This window comes from Tachypleus tridentatus, chromosome 2 (assembly GCF_004210375.1).
Source record: "Tachypleus tridentatus isolate NWPU-2018 chromosome 2, ASM421037v1, whole genome shotgun sequence".
Classification (NCBI taxonomy): Eukaryota; Metazoa; Arthropoda; class Merostomata; order Xiphosura; family Limulidae; genus Tachypleus; species Tachypleus tridentatus.
Window position 1 is genome coordinate 81,540,317 of NC_134826.1, and position 15,698 is coordinate 81,556,014.

The 15,698-nt window shown below is 34.9% G+C and overlaps 1 protein-coding gene across 2 annotated transcripts; it reads right to left on the reverse strand.

Moving 5' to 3' along the window:
* Nucleotides 1–2,914: 2,914 nt before the first annotated feature.
* Nucleotides 2,915–12,205, reverse strand: LOC143244349 (uncharacterized). 2 transcript variants are annotated; one of them, XM_076488848.1, is made up of 4 exons: nucleotides 12,051–12,205; nucleotides 4,839–5,323; nucleotides 4,400–4,585; nucleotides 2,915–3,676 (listed from the first exon to the last, which is right to left on the reverse strand). In XM_076488848.1, exons 2-4 carry the CDS (start codon nucleotides 5,308–5,310, stop codon nucleotides 3,444–3,446), a joined length of 891 nt encoding a protein of 296 aa, XP_076344963.1. In that variant the 5' UTR covers nucleotides 5,311–5,323; nucleotides 12,051–12,205; the 3' UTR covers nucleotides 2,915–3,443. The 2 variants fall into 2 exon arrangements, with proteins under 2 accessions (XP_076344963.1, XP_076344962.1); XM_076488847.1 differs by having other exon boundaries at nucleotides 11,996–12,128.
* Between the last annotated feature and the right edge of the window lie 3,493 nt (nucleotides 12,206–15,698).

Below are 15,698 nucleotides of genomic sequence, written 5' to 3' on the forward strand. Positions count from 1 at the left end.
ATGAGAAAAAGTTGTGGAGCCATCATAATTTTATACCAAGTCTAATAGTCGTTTTACACGAGATGTCTCTATTGTTGGCGCGAATGGTCTTCTTCTCAGGGATCTTCATGGAGAACTCGTTCGAAAGTTGTGCTCTGAAGAAGAGATAAGAATGAAGACGTAATTTTTCTCTTCTAAAAATGTTTAAAACTTTAAGTATTCTCTTAGATCAATAATGAGAATTGAAAAAAGAATCATAAATCCGTGAAAAGATTTAAACTGAATAACAGACCGAACTGCACGTCTGTTTCTTAAAACTTTGAGTAGTTTATCTTGCTAAACAATATACAAGAATTAATTAGTGTGATCATATACAGATATCCTTAAATTTTAAATAGTGAAACTAGGTTAGTGTCGTAGTAGAAGGCGTTTAGACACACTAGTCGTATAATATACACTACGACACTATGGGACAACCAGTTTTAACTTTTCACAATAATTTATTTATGACAGGTGAAATTGCTTTATAGTAGTATAATTGAATAATGTGTAGTGAATCAAGATTTTTATTGGTCCAACAATTAATATGTTAAAAATTTTGTACCATTGAGCAATGCTTAAATAGTGTTAGCAATACAAAATACATATTCAAAACCGCTTGTGGCGATATCTGTTGTTTGGTTTTGAATTTCGTGCAAAACTACACGAAGGCTATCTGTGCTAGCCGTCCCTAATTTGGCAGTATAAGACTCGAAGAAAGGCAGCTAGTGATCATCAACAACCGCCAACTCTTGGGCTACTCTTTCACTAACGAATAATAGGATTGACCGTCACATTATAACGTTCCCGCGGCTGAAAGGGTGAGGATGTTTAGTGTGACGGGGATTTACCGACCGTAACTTCAATATTTATAAACACTGATATTGGTATTCGTCGAAAGCTATTCTAATTTTGATTATAAAATCTTAATATCCCAACATAAGGAACTTTACCTTAGCTTCTAGAAATACACTGGCTGCTAAGAGATCAGAATATAGATAACCAACCTGCAGCAACTTACAGTCCATCCTTTTCCTCTCACTCCTGTACTCAATGTGAAAAGATAAATAACTTTCACTTAGCAAACACTTTTTCTTAAATACGTGTTTATGACATATCTGGATAAAGTTAGCAATTTTTATTCTCATCTAACAACTGTTTAGATATTTACATATGTGTAGAGGACCATGTACAACAGGTATACATAGACAGCTGTTAAAACATAAGGGAGGAAACCGTAACCATAACAACGCTTCATATTATTTTCGTCCTACAATAATCTACATTTTTATTAAGCCAAAGCATTTCTGGAAGAAAAGAAGGTATATGGGAGAAGAGATATTAGTAACAATCACAGCAGCAACACAAATATTATACGATCATAAAGTAATGTATAATATTTCACTCTAATTATCTTTCGTGCTTTAAAAAATTCTCAAGTTGTTAATTCAAGGAAACTAGTTTAATGATTTTGATTCAATAGCATGGAATAACCAGTTCATTACTCACAATTATAATATAACAATTAAACATAGCTGTTTACGATTGAATTTAATCATCGACTTTCAAAGTTAAAACTTTTAAGAATCATCCTCAAATATCTTTATATCTGTCCTTACAAAGATCAAGTAGGTGTTAATTCTTGGATGTTTCAATCAGATTTGTTCTAAACGCGTATCCAAAGTTGTCTTTATGTTGGCCCGACATGGCCATGTGGTTAAAGCACTCGACTCGTAATCCAAGGGTCGCGGTTTCGAATCTCATTCACACCAAAGATGCTCGGCCTTTCAGCCGTGGGGGCGTTATAATACGCCTATATTAAATCATAAACCAAATAATACTGGTATCACGCATACTGAAATATTTGAGGTAACAAAACCCTACATTTTGAAGCAAATTCACTTTGGGCTATCTGCTCTGTCTACCACGGGAATCGAACCCCGGATGAAAGCGTTGTATGAAAGTAAACTTACAACTCTTACACCAGAAGACTTGTTTATTTCAAATTATAGTTAACCGTTATTAATATTCTTGATGAAGAGTAAAAATAGACAATATATTCATCGTGGATGTTACCAAAGAATACGAGAGACAGTTTTATAATTAATTAAAGGTAAAATCTATCAAAGAATTATGGGTAACTTCTTTACATTGTTTGGCACCATGATCAACGAATATGATATTCATAAATACCATGTGTTGTTTCTCTAAATTCACCCGAATCAACAACCGTGTTATACAACCATATTACCATGACATATTTGTTTCTGTATGAGATTTACAATAAACCTCACAACAGAACATAACTGTAGGGTTCACGTTTTTTATAGGTAAAGACTATAATAGTTTTCTGCCTGTGTTTACTAAAGGCTGTGACAAAATGTACTTAGTTCATTAATATCACAAATGTTCAGAACATGTTGTTTATATACACCATAATTTTAAAATTTGCTTCCCTAAATTTACTTTAATAACAAAGACGTCCAGTCGTTTGGTGATACAGCACTCGTCATCCAATGAGTAACAACATTAAAAGGTTACGTGCTCTCGGTTCGTTTTGACATTTACGATATGAATAAAATTAGCTTGCATTTGGTGTCTGGTTTTTGAAAATTGTGGATTAAAATGTACAATTATTATTATTATTTTGTTTCTTTGTTTTGGTTTTCCACACATTTAAAGATGGATGACATGTCTTCATACCCATCGCTTTGGAGATTATTCCGTGTGTTATTTTTAGGCAAGTTTGTTTGATTTGTAGAGTCACGCGGTTGGACATCTTGATAAACCATAGATATTATAAACTACGTCACTGGACTTCCACAGAAACAATATCGTGTTTCCTAGGTGATCATATACTGTGAGAATGTAGAAGAAGACGTATAATTACCTCATGAAGAAAATAAATGTCATTTATTCAGATAAATTAAAAATTCCTTTTAAGAACCATCAAATTAATTGTATATTTCACTGTTACTGGTAAAAATAGTTTTTATTTTCATCTAAATTCATCTTTACTCTGAGAAATATCGTTAAAATCTAATAATTATTTTTTCAAGACATTAGAATTTGTAAATCAAAACCAACTTTTATAGTTAAAACACAGACCGAATGGTGCAGTAATTTTACTAAACTTTACAAACTGAGACGCATAGTTTACTCATGAGAACGTTTTATTTAGAACAAAACGTTTGGCTGTTAGAAATTCTTTTTATATTTTCATGAACTCAATTATGATTAAAAACAATTTAATATCCAATAAGTATTTCTGAAACATAAAAATAACTATCGAAACTTATAATGTTAAGGTAAAGTGTAAGACATTTACAGACAGCTGGTATTAGAAATCACATTACTAAACAACATAGTTATCACTGCGGTAATTGAAATATACTTAAATGTAATTACAAAGATACAAAGATGTTTCATATATTTGCTCTTCTAACACAACTCTCGTCAGTCAGTGGTGAGGTTCTTTGGAACACCATCAACGTTTTTTTAAAGTACTTAACTGGTGTAGCTGCACGAATCATCTGTTCTGTCTTCAAGTCATTGTAAAATCCTAACTTTGCCATCTTGGCTTTGATGTACTTGTTATCCCGGCAGTTCACGTGGTGATGTCCTTTCTGGCCAAGTGCTGCCCAGGACAAAACTACACCTGTGAAAACAATATTGCACATTGTTGTCAAACAGTAAATAAATAAATAAATAAAAATTTGATGCGGACTTTAGAATTCCCGAAGAAAAGTGTATGCTAAGAAGCGGTTAGGCTTTGACACTACATTTACCTCTAAGACAAAGAGTCACAAAGCCTAAACCTAAACGCCACACAGGTCGACTATTGTCTATTTTAGTTGACCCTTCACGGCGACATATTGGGCTTACATTATGTATTATATTCTAATATGGTGTAGCCATGATGTCACACCCAGCTAACCGCTCATCGAATGATGGCAACCTTTTTGTATGACTCCCTTGTGATCAAGACGAGGCACACAATTATTGTATTAGCTCTTGGTGTGAGTGTCTTGAACATGTTCAGGTGAATGTTCTTCCGAATTGAATACACAATGAACCAGAATAATCCCTTCCATGACTATAGGCCCTTTCGTATAGTCTTCTAGCTTTTCTTTTGTTTAATGCCAGTTTAAAATAAAAATTACTTAGGGAGACAGTAATCATCTAAGTGGAGAAATGGTGATTATGGAATATTTGCAGAAACTTTAATGTATTGTGTTATGTATGTGGAGAGAAAATGAGTGAGAATATGTTACAGTTTTGGTTAGACATAAGATATGTACATCACCTTCTGTAAGCATCACAGTTAAGTAAGACACCGAACATATTGTTGATGTGAAGTGATAACAAGTAAACTTCCTACCTCTACATGCATGGCGAGCAATATTTTCCAAGAAAATGTCTTCAAAGACAACTGGGATGTGTTCTCCCACTTCAAAACTCATCACCCAATGGTATTTTTCTGGAAGATGCTGCTCTTCGGAAAGGTCAAGGAATTTGATAAATCTGTTTTTAATGATAGATTCTATGTTACCTGCTCCATCAAAACCTGCTCGAAGAACAAGTACAACACTTAATATAACAGAATCAAAGGATGGCGTTTAGAAATACAGAATAGATTATAAGAATAAGATAACAGAACAGAAGGGACAGAAGTTTAGGAGAACAGAATCAGAAGATGACATCTTATATCATACACTTATTACAAATCACAGTAATTTTACAGATTTACTCATCTACAAGTTGACTCATGTTTCGAGTGACATCAAAATTTCTAATTGTTAGTAACTGTATACTTTTACCAGTCCAACTTGCAATCTTCTGTGGCTCCTTCAAGACAGCTACAACCTCGGATCTGTTTAAAAATATCGATTCCTCCACTGTTGGACTATATGGCATGAGGCGATCTCCTCGTCTTAGAAAGTAGCGGCCGTAATGTCCTAATCCACACCCAAAATCTCCAATAGTTTGATGTTTAAATAAATTGTCCAAGGTTGCTGAAAGCTTTGGACACCACATATTATTACCTCCTCTTATCGGGTCCGTTGGTGAGAGACAAAATCCTCCCCGGGTTCCGATTTTCACGGAACGACACGATACTTCTTCTATAAGAGCACGAAGATGACTTATGTGGAAACCGGAAATAGGCTCAAGTCTATTTGGAAATGGGTTGTCATAACTTCCTCTTACCACCCGATGCACCAAAAGGCTTGCAATAAGTCCAGTAAACAGTCCCAGTAAAATAGACGGCAATTGTAACTTCAAAAGTTTCATTTCTTCTAATATTCTAAGAATAAATAAATTTCATAACTTTGCATAACGTTTGTGTTGTGTTTAAGTATTTTAACTACAATAAAGTTAAAAAACATCACAATGACTGGGGCTCAGTAACAAAAGAAAATAAAGCATTTTTTAAAAAGCATCACGGTTGTTAAAGTAAACAATGTGGTCTGTGGGTTCAATATGGTTCATATAGGAATACTCAACAAGTACTCTTTCGTTTTTATTCGTCTGGCCTTATAAACACTTTCATACCTAACACTGAACCAGTGGTTCATAACCTTGTTAGAGGTACTAAACCCCGGAAGTTTCGTTCATGTATTCACTAAACCCTTCGTAATTGGAAAAATAAAATATGATTTTTTTCAAATTCATAACTTAAGTAGATATTTTATTAGTGCACAAAATGAACTATGCATCAGTTGCACACAATATCACTGTGTTCAAAGAACAAAACAAACAAAACATGAATTTCACACAAAAACAAAAACATAACTCAATGAATATTTACTGCAAATCAATGTGACTTTTGCTGTTGCCTTTCAAAGACAAGTTCAAAAATGCGCAGCTTTACCTTGGCAAGTGCCATTCTTGTATCATTTTCGCAACAAAGTTTGTTCCTTTTCATCATTTTTATGTCTACCATCCTTCAAAAGGATTGCTTGCAAAGATACGTTGTAACAAACAGTATGAGTATCTCAAGGGCTTTCTTAGCAATTAGTGGGTACGCTACGATTTGGTCACACCAAAGTGTTGAGAGCGTTGTTGTTCTGAAAAGTTGCTGTTGATCCTGCCTCTGCTGAAGTTCAATGATTTCTTCGAGGTATTCATCATTGACATCTGCTGTCGCAACACTAAACGTGAACGGCTGTCTCACCCATGCTGGATATGACTCTCTGGTGGGGAAGTATCCGTCGAGAGACATTGCGAGCTCATCTAAGTGCATGGCAATTACTTGCTTCAGTTTTCCGGGTACAGAAATGTCTCCGATTTCAGACACATCTTCGATCTTACATACACAGTCGTCCAGCAGGGAAAGTTTTGCGAAGTTCGTCGTTTCCATAACGGTAGCTTTTTTTAAAAACCTTCAAGTTTTCTTCCGCTCCGATGATGTTGACTCCACCGCCCTGCATCTGTTGATTGAGATGATTGAGAGCATTGAAGATATCGGCCATGTACGCCAAAATGAGAATGAACTCAGATTTTTCGAAGTAATCTGCATGACAATGTTGGTGCTTTCACAAAAACAGGGCTAATTCCACACGCATGGCAAAAACACGATTCAGCACCTTTCCCCGGGATAACCACCGAACGTTAGAATGGTACAGAAGTACCCTGAATTCAGAGCCCATTTCATTACACAGCTCTTTGAAGATGCGGTGCTTCAGGGCACTATTTCGCACAATGTTCACACATTCCACTACAATTTTTAATACTTCTGAAAGTTTTGAAGGCAAGGTTTTTGTTGCCAACGCATGCCTTTGCAGAACACAGTGCGTTACAATGATGTGTGGTGCACCGGCTTTCACCAGCGCACCAAAACCAGAGTTTCGTCTCAGAATGACTGGAGTTCCGCCCGAACAAACTGCAGAAACAATACCCCACGAAAAATCGTTGTCTCTGAATAATTCATCCACAAGTTTCTTCGCGTCGGCTGCCTTAGTAAAAGGCTTACAAAATAAAAAATTCTTTTTTTATCTCGTCGTTCTTCACATAGTACATGAATACGACAAGCTGGCTTAGATTGGAAACGTCGGTGGTCTCGTCGAGTTGAAGGTTGATTTTTTTCTGGGCTTGAAATAAGATCTGCAACTACTTGAGCCAAGATGTCATCGCTCATGTCATCTATTCTGCTGCTTATGGTGTCATTTGAAAGAGGAATTTGGGATAACTTATTTTCAGCAGCTTTTCCCAACATGATATTCGCCATCTTCAACGCAGCTGCTTTTACGAGTGCTTCACCAATAGTGTGTGGTTTGTCCTGCTTTGCGTTCAAGTACGCAACTTCGTACAATGCTGTGAGGATCGGTTTGTCGATGGGTACAAAGCCGAGAACAGGCAAAGTAGCCTTTTCATCGAACCTGGCTATCTTTACCTTGAATTCAGCAGGCGTTGTGTTCTTGTATTTCCCATCTCTATGCAGCTTTAGAGAGTGTTCTCTTAGTTTTATCGGTGTTAGACCAGAATTGCTCAACTTGGCATTGCAAATCATGCATTGAGAACGCTGACTCCCATCATCTTCCGTTATACACGTGAATCCATATTGTACGTATTCGTCTGACCACTTTCTGTTTTTGCTCGACAGAGTTAGTATAAAGGGATTGAAAGATTAAGAAAAAAATCACAAATGACGCACGATCACTACAGTCACAAGTCGACTGCTAAGCGCATGAAGTTCCCTGCAGCACAGATATTAAGGCCAAGTAATGTGACGTGTCAGCCGCAGCCAATGATGGCCAAGTGGAGCATGACGTCACGAATCATACGATTGAACCCAGGTTAAGAACCACTGCATAATGTTTTGCATAATAACACCAAACAGCATATAACAATGATTATTATTATTATGTCCTACAAAACTCTGTGTTATATTTATTTTAAAATCAGTTCCTCCCCTTCTTCCTCTTTCAATAGGGCACACCATGACCAAGTGGTTAAGGCGCTAGACTCGTAATCCAAGAGGCGTGGGTTCGAATCCTGTCACACCAAAAATGCTTGCCCCTTCAGCCGTGGGGGCATTATAATGATACGATCAATTCCACTATTCGTTTGTAAAAGAGTAGCCCAAGAATTGGCGGTGGGTGATGATGACTAACTGCCTTCTCTCTAATCTTTCGCTGCAAAATAAGGGACAGCTAGCGCAGATAGCCCTCGTGTAGCTTTGCGCGAATTTCAAAAACAAACACAAAATCTTTTAGTAACTTGCAAAAAGCAATGTGTGAAATTACGTATCTTTTTGTAGCCGTTGACAATTTTTAGGATAGTGAACGAAGGGCACTTTTGGAGCATAAGGATAGAAATATGTGACCGCACAGTCACCCCTACCCTCTCGGGTACGTCAGTGGGTAACTTTTTGTCATAAATATTTTTGTTTGTTTTGAATGTCGCGCAAAGCTAAATAATAGATATTTAATTTACAAATGATAGACAAGTAGAAAGGTAACTAGTCAACACCACCTACCGTAAACCGTTGGGCTACTCATTTACTAACGAATAGTGGGATTGGTCGTCACATAATTATAACGAACTCCCTGCTGAAAGAGCAAGCACATTCAGTGACAAGGATTCGAAACCACATATTGTGAGTCAAGCGTCCCATCCACTAAGACACAATATTTTTATCTAGCTTTGATAACTGTTTTCTTCTCTAACTATTTTTTGCACCCGGCATGGATAGGTGGTTAAGCCACTCGACTCGCAATCCGAGGGTCACGAGTTCGACTTTTCCTTACACCAAACATGCTCGCCCTTTCAGCCGTGAGGGTGTTATGATGTAACGGTCAATTCCACAATTAGTTGGTAAAATAGTAGCCCAAGAGATGGCGGTGGGTGGTGATGACTATTGGCCTTCTCTCTTGGGTTAAAGTGCATTCATTTAAAAATACTACGTTATAATGTTTGTATATATCTGAATAACTCGAGTAAAAGTACATTCATTTAGAAACACTACATTGTGATGTTTTTATATTTCTTTATAACTAGAGTAAAAGTAGATTGATTTAGAGATACTACATTACAATTTTTTCCTGATAACTAGGGTAAAAGTACATTGGTTTAGAAACACTACATTGTAATGGTTTTATATTTCTTTATAACTAGGGTAAAAGTAGATTGATTTAGAGATACCACATTACAATTTTTTTCCTGATAACTAGTGTAGAAGTACATTGATTTAGAAACACTACATTGTATTGTTTTTATATTTCTTTATAACTAGGGTAAAAGTACATTGATTTAGAAACACTACATTGTATTGTTTTTATATTTCTTTATAACTAGGGTAAAAGTAGGTTGATTTAGAAATACTATATTATGCTTTTTTCTTGATAACTAGGGTAAAAATACATTCATTTAGAAATACAACGGTATAATGTTTTTATATTTCTAAATTACTCGGGTGAAAGTACATTGATTTGGAAATAATACATTGTAACGATTTTATATTTCTTTGTAACTAGGGTAAAAGTAGATTGATTTAGAAATACTATATTATGATTTTTTTTCCTGATAACTAGGATAAAAGTACATTCATTTAGAAATACTACATTGTAATGTTTGTATATTTCTTTATAACTAGGGTAAAAGTAGATTGATTAGAAACACTACCTTGTGATGTTTTTATATTTCTTTATAACTAGGGTAAAAGTAGATTGATTTAGAAAGACTACGTTGTAACGTTTTTATATTTCTTGATAACTAGGGTAAAAGTGCATTCATTTAGAAATACTACGTTATAATGTTTGTATATATCTGAATAACTCGAGTAAAAGTACATTGATTTAGAAATACTACATTGTAACGATTTTATATTTCTTTGTAACTAGGGTAAAAGTAGTTTGATTTAGAAATATTACATTACAATTTTTTCTTGATAACTAGGGTAAAAGTACATTGATGTAGAAATACTACATTGTAATGTTTTTATATTTCTTTATAACTAGGGTAAAAGTAGACTGATTTAGAAATACTACATTATAATTTTTTCTGATAACTAGGGTAAAAGTACATTCATTTAGAAATACTACGGTATAATGTTTTTATATTTCTTAATTACTTGGGTAAAAGTACATTGATTTAGAAATACTGCGTTATAATGTTTGTATATTTCTCAATAACTCAGGTAAAAGTACATTCTTTTAGAAATACTGCATTATAATGTTTGTATATTTTTTAATAACTCGGGTAAAAGTGCATTCATTTAGAAATACTACATTGTAATGTTTTTATATTTTTTTATAACTTGGGTAAAAGTAGATTGATTCAGAAACACTACCTTGTAATTTTTTATGTTTCTTCGTAACTTTGGTAAAAGTACATTGATTTAGAAATACTACCTTATAATGTTTTCTTATTTCTTATTAACTCAGGTAAAAGTTTGTTTTTGTAATTTAGCGCAAAGCTACACGAGGGCTATGTGCGCTAGCTGTCCCTAATTTAGCAGTGTGAGACTGGAGGGAAGGCAGTTAGTTACCACCACCCACCGCCAACTCTTGGGCTACTATTTTTACCAACGAATAGTGGGTTTGACAGTCACTATAACGCTCTCTCGGATGAAAGGGCAAACATGTTTGGTGTAACGGGGATTTGAACCTGCGACCCTCAAATTATGAGTCGAGCGCCTTAACCACCTGGATATGACCGGACCAGCTGTGGAAATAGGAAGCTTAAGTTTCGCCTCCTTCATGTATGTTCACAGTTTTTATTTCATTTATCTTTTGATATCTTACAACGATCATGACAGAATTTTTATTATCTTTAATTAGTTGGTATTTTGTTTTACTTTAATAAACATGAACACAGAAAATTATAGTTTAGTTAACGTTCTCAAGTCTGAATAAATGTTTCGTGTTTTAAAACCATAAATATAAAGCATCTTATATTGAAATAAGTACGATATAAGAGTCCATACAAATAAACCAAATAATGTGTACCAACAATAACTTCAGCTGACAGACTTTTTATTATTATAAACTTACTAAACATTGTATTTTCAATCATATTACAGGGTTTTGCAAAGCATGAGTCTTTTCCATCATACAACGTGTAGTTTTTGTTACCAAATACTGTTCCCTTGGGAGGCCCTGCATTGCCAAATGGTTAAGGCACTCAACCAGTAATCTGAAGGTTGCTGGTTCAAATCCCCGTCACACCAAACAAGATCGCCCTTTCAGCCGTGAGGGCGTTATATAGCGACGGTCAATCCCACTATTCATTGGTAAAAGAGTAGCCCAAGAGTTGGCGGTGGGTAGTAATGACTAATTAGCTGCCTTCCCTCTAATCTTACACTGCTAAATTAGGGACAGCTAGCGCAGATAGCCCTCGTGTAACTTTGCGCGAAATTCAAACAAACAAACAAACTATTTGAAGTGCATAATCCAGAAATACAATACTTCCAAATTACTAAACAACCAGAGAAAACGACTCGTATACTATAATATCCAGTACCGGATGGAGGCGTGGGTTAGTAAATTAGCATTTAGCACCCTTCTCAAAATAACTAGAAGATATTGAAGTTTCAAACATTCTTTTCCTTGGGGCCCCCCAATAAGTCGGGACCCTAGTACAGCTGCTTCTTCTGCTTCACCCTTTATAGGGTCCTGAACATACCCCTAAAATATGTATTTCTTAAAAACTATGGTCGCAATGAGTTGTAAAGTTCGACTCTGGTGGAGGAAGGTGGTAATTAGACTTAACTCCACATGCGACGTTTACACATTTGTTTGAAAACAACCTTGTTCACGTGCACTGTATATTCACATTAGTTCGGTTTCACAATTTTATTTTTAAATTGTTCGAATAGTGCACAAGGACAATCTATTCAGGTTCTTCACAAACTCCACTGTTTTTAAGTTTACTGAAACTTCTGTTTCTTGACGTAACAAATAAAATAACAATTTATGAACTAGATAACATTTGTCAAACATATTTAATACAGCAACAAGAAGAAACAACAACTTACCAATGATGTTTAAATGTAACCAATTGTTTTATATCTGCTAACAATAAAAACTTACTATTTCACGCCTTTGGCATACATGATCTGTTCAGCTTATCATCTGTATTATACATAGCTGTCTTATTGGAGAATGTTCAACATCTATGATAAGATGCATTCAGATAAGAATAACGGAACAACACTATGACGAAGTGCTTATCAGCACTAAATTTTACTTAAACCTATAGGGACACAATATACTTTTGATCCCAAGTTTTACACCTGTTCTGATACTTAACCCTTGTACCCAGCCACTAACATGCATTTGCATATGCATTGTTAATCATGATCCGTGCTGTTAAAAATACATTTTTAACTTTCTTTTGAGATAATATTAGACATATTCTTATCGTTTATTAAAGATACGGTCTACTTGTAACTAATTCTGTTCTACTTGGGAAAAAGAAACTAGAACTGTGTTACGTTTGCTGTTTGAATGATGACATTTAGAACATTTTCAGCCAATTAGAGATTAAAGCGTAAAATAACGTCGAAGATAAAAAGGTGTAGGATAGTACTGGCGTAGTGATTAGCGTATCAGGAGGTGAATTCAAGAGTCCGAGACCCGGACCTTAATGCTGTGAAAAAAATCTGTTAACTTTAACTAAACTTGTAAAAAGGACAAAGAAGATCCATTAGACCAAGATTTACAGCAAACAAAACTTTTAAAAAGAAGAAAGAAGATCCATCTAGACCAAGGTTTACAACAAACAAAACTTTTAAGAAAGACAAAGATCCATCGATACTCAGGTTTACGGAAAACAAAACTTGTAACAAAGAGAAATAAGATCCATCTATACCAAGGTATACAGTAGATAAAACTTGTAACAAGGACAAATATCCAACTAGACCAAGGTTTACAGTAGACAAAACTTGTAACAAGGACAAAGAAGATCCATGTTGACCAAGGTTCACAATAGATAAAACTTGTAACAAGAAAAATATTTATCTATACCAAGATTTGCAGGAATGAAAACTTGTAACAAGAACAAAGATAACATTTAGACGAGATTCACAAGAATCAAAACTTTTAACAAAAATCCATTTAGACCAAGGTTTACAGGAAACAAAACTTGTAACAAGGACAAAGAAAATCCATCTAGACCAAATTTTACAGTAAAGAAACTTGTAACAAGGACAAAAAAGATCCATTTAGACTAGTGGTTCCTAACCTTTTTTTATGCCCTGCACCCCTAAAAAAAATTTAATATTTTCTCGCACCCCTTACAGTAATTATTTATTTGAGAATATAGGTGAAGGTGGTGAAAACAAATGTTATCTCGCACCTCCTGGAACGCTATCTTGCACCCCTTGAGGGTGTGAGCACACCTGGTTGGAAACCACTGATCTAGACCAAGGTTTGCAGTAGACAAAATTTGTAATAAGGACAAAGATCCATTTACATCAAGGTTTACAGAAAACAAAACTTGTAACAAGGACAAAAAGGACCCATCTAGACCAATGTTTACAGTAGAGAAGTCTTATAACAAAGACAAAGAAGGTCCATCTGGACCAATATTTACAGTAGACAAAACTTGTAACAAGGACAAAAAAGATCCATCTATACCAAGGTTTACAACAGACAAAACTTGTAACAAGGACAAAGAAGATCCATCTAGACTAAGGTTTAAAACAAACAAAACTTTTAACAAGAACAAAAAAGATCCATCTAGACCAAGGTTTACAGTAAACAAACTCGTAACAAGGATAACCCTCTGCTTTCTTCCGTCAAGCCACTGTTTTATCCAGTTAGTTAACTTATTCCCCACATTTATAGAGATACATTTCTTTACAAACCTTTTATGTGGCACTTTGTCAAATGCCATCTTAACATCCAAATGCACCAAATTCTCACCTCTTTTTTCATTTTTATATGCAGTCAGTGGCTTAGTTATGTAGGGCTTAGAAGGTGCTCAACTTCAGTGTCCATAGTCTTAATGAGGATCTATTGATACTTTTATTCTATGTAAAATTATACTGGATGCAGGGCCCACAAAATGTATTAGCTCCTTGGCTCACACAACCTTAAATCCGCCCCTATTTGCGGTAACCTTTTCAAATCATGTGAAATCATGTTGGCTATTCGATAAAATCCTAAACTTTCTAAAATAACTTTTTAAAGTATCTATTACTAGATTTTCTAAAATTTCTCAGGCACTCTTATCATTTTTAAGCTTCTTAATTTTAATGGAGTGTTTGTGCTCTGTCTACCACGGGTATCGAAACCCAATTTCTAGGGTTGTAAGTTCTCAGACATACCATTGTATTACTGAGGGCGCTAGCGAGTTCATAACCATTAGATACAATCCTCCTTTTGTTGTTTTTTTTGTTGTTATTTAATTTCGCGCAAAGCTTCACGAGGGTTGTAAAAATTTATCAGTATATTTTTCTATAAAATACAAGTTCCGTACTTTCGGCCCGAATAGGAAAAAGAAAAAAGAAATTAAATCAAAATTGGATATTTTTATATTTCCTTTGTTTCTCAATCGACTGCCTTGAAGTTTGGTACGTGAAGTAATGGTTCAGTAGAGCACATCCACGAAAAAAATTGTGATGGTTTAGATTACCACAGTCCTTGCTAAAGAAAGTGGAAAATTGTTAAATTAATACTCCTTTTGATAACACACAATGTGTTCTGCAGCTTGTTTGGGTCACATGGCACACTATCAGGTGTCTCGATATAGAAAGTGAGAATTTTCATTCTTGCATTGTGGAAGTTATGACATTTAACGTTTGAAGATTTTCTCGTCAGATGAGCTTCTCCAAGACTGGTAATCATAACAAAAATTGTTTCCAAAATAGGTTTGCTTTGTTTTGAATTTCGCGCAAAGTTCCATGAGGGATATCTGTGCAAGCTGTCTCTAATTCAGCAGTGTAAGACTAGAGGGAAGGCAGCTAGTCATCACCACCCACTGCCAAACTTTTTACCAACGAATAGTAGGATTGGCCATCATTTATAATGCCCCCACAGCTGAAAGAACGACCATGCTTGGTGTGATAGTGATTATTTAAGCACCCTAAGCACCTGGCCATGCCAGACCTAATTGTTCCTCTATCATCTCTCAAGCTTTCTATTCCCATCCTAACATTTTGTTTACCTCTGTACTTAAAAATAAAAATCCTGCTATTAATATTTCCTGTTTTACAAACTTTCTTGATCTTCTATAAATTTCTATGTTACATCTTATAACTTATCCTGCACCATGTGTCAAATTTATGATTGATATACAATTTTCTTTCTTATTACAAATATATTTTAATATACAAACAACAATAAAATTTATAACAAATTTATTACAACTATTTATTACAAATAATGATTTATATACAAAAGTTTTACAAACTTAAAAACAATATTATGTCTTCTATCTGGTCTAAAACTGAATAATTTATCGATCGTTCACGATGAGCAAATTAATTCTGTGTTGATTCACAGGTGCACTTCCCGCCGAAAATGTCTAATGTTTTCGTCGAAATACTAACGACCGAAGTTAATTCACTGAAGTTAAATGGTGTATGTTGTTTAAAATCTATAAACGTTCCTGCTCGAATATCTATAGTTTTACGATTGAAAAGCGTTTGTCACAGTTGTAACTAACGGGGTTTATAGTGTTCTAACTATAGCAAACCAAAAACATATAAATGTCTCTCCTCTTTGCGTCGGTTA

Excerpts from the sequence above, each read along its gene's own strand:
- LOC143244349 (XM_076488848.1), bottom strand. The coding sequence starts at position 5,310 with ATGAAACTTTTGAAGTTACAATTGCCGTCTATTTTACTGGGACTGTTT. Across the intron at positions 4,586-4,838 it reads GAAGATTGCAAGTTGGACTG|GTTTTGATGGAGCAGGTAAC; the intron begins GTAAAAGTATAC and ends TTCTTCGAGCAG. Across the intron at positions 3,677-4,399 it reads TGCTCGCCATGCATGTAGAG|GTGTAGTTTTGTCCTGGGCA; the intron begins GTAGGAAGTTTA and ends TTGTTTTCACAG.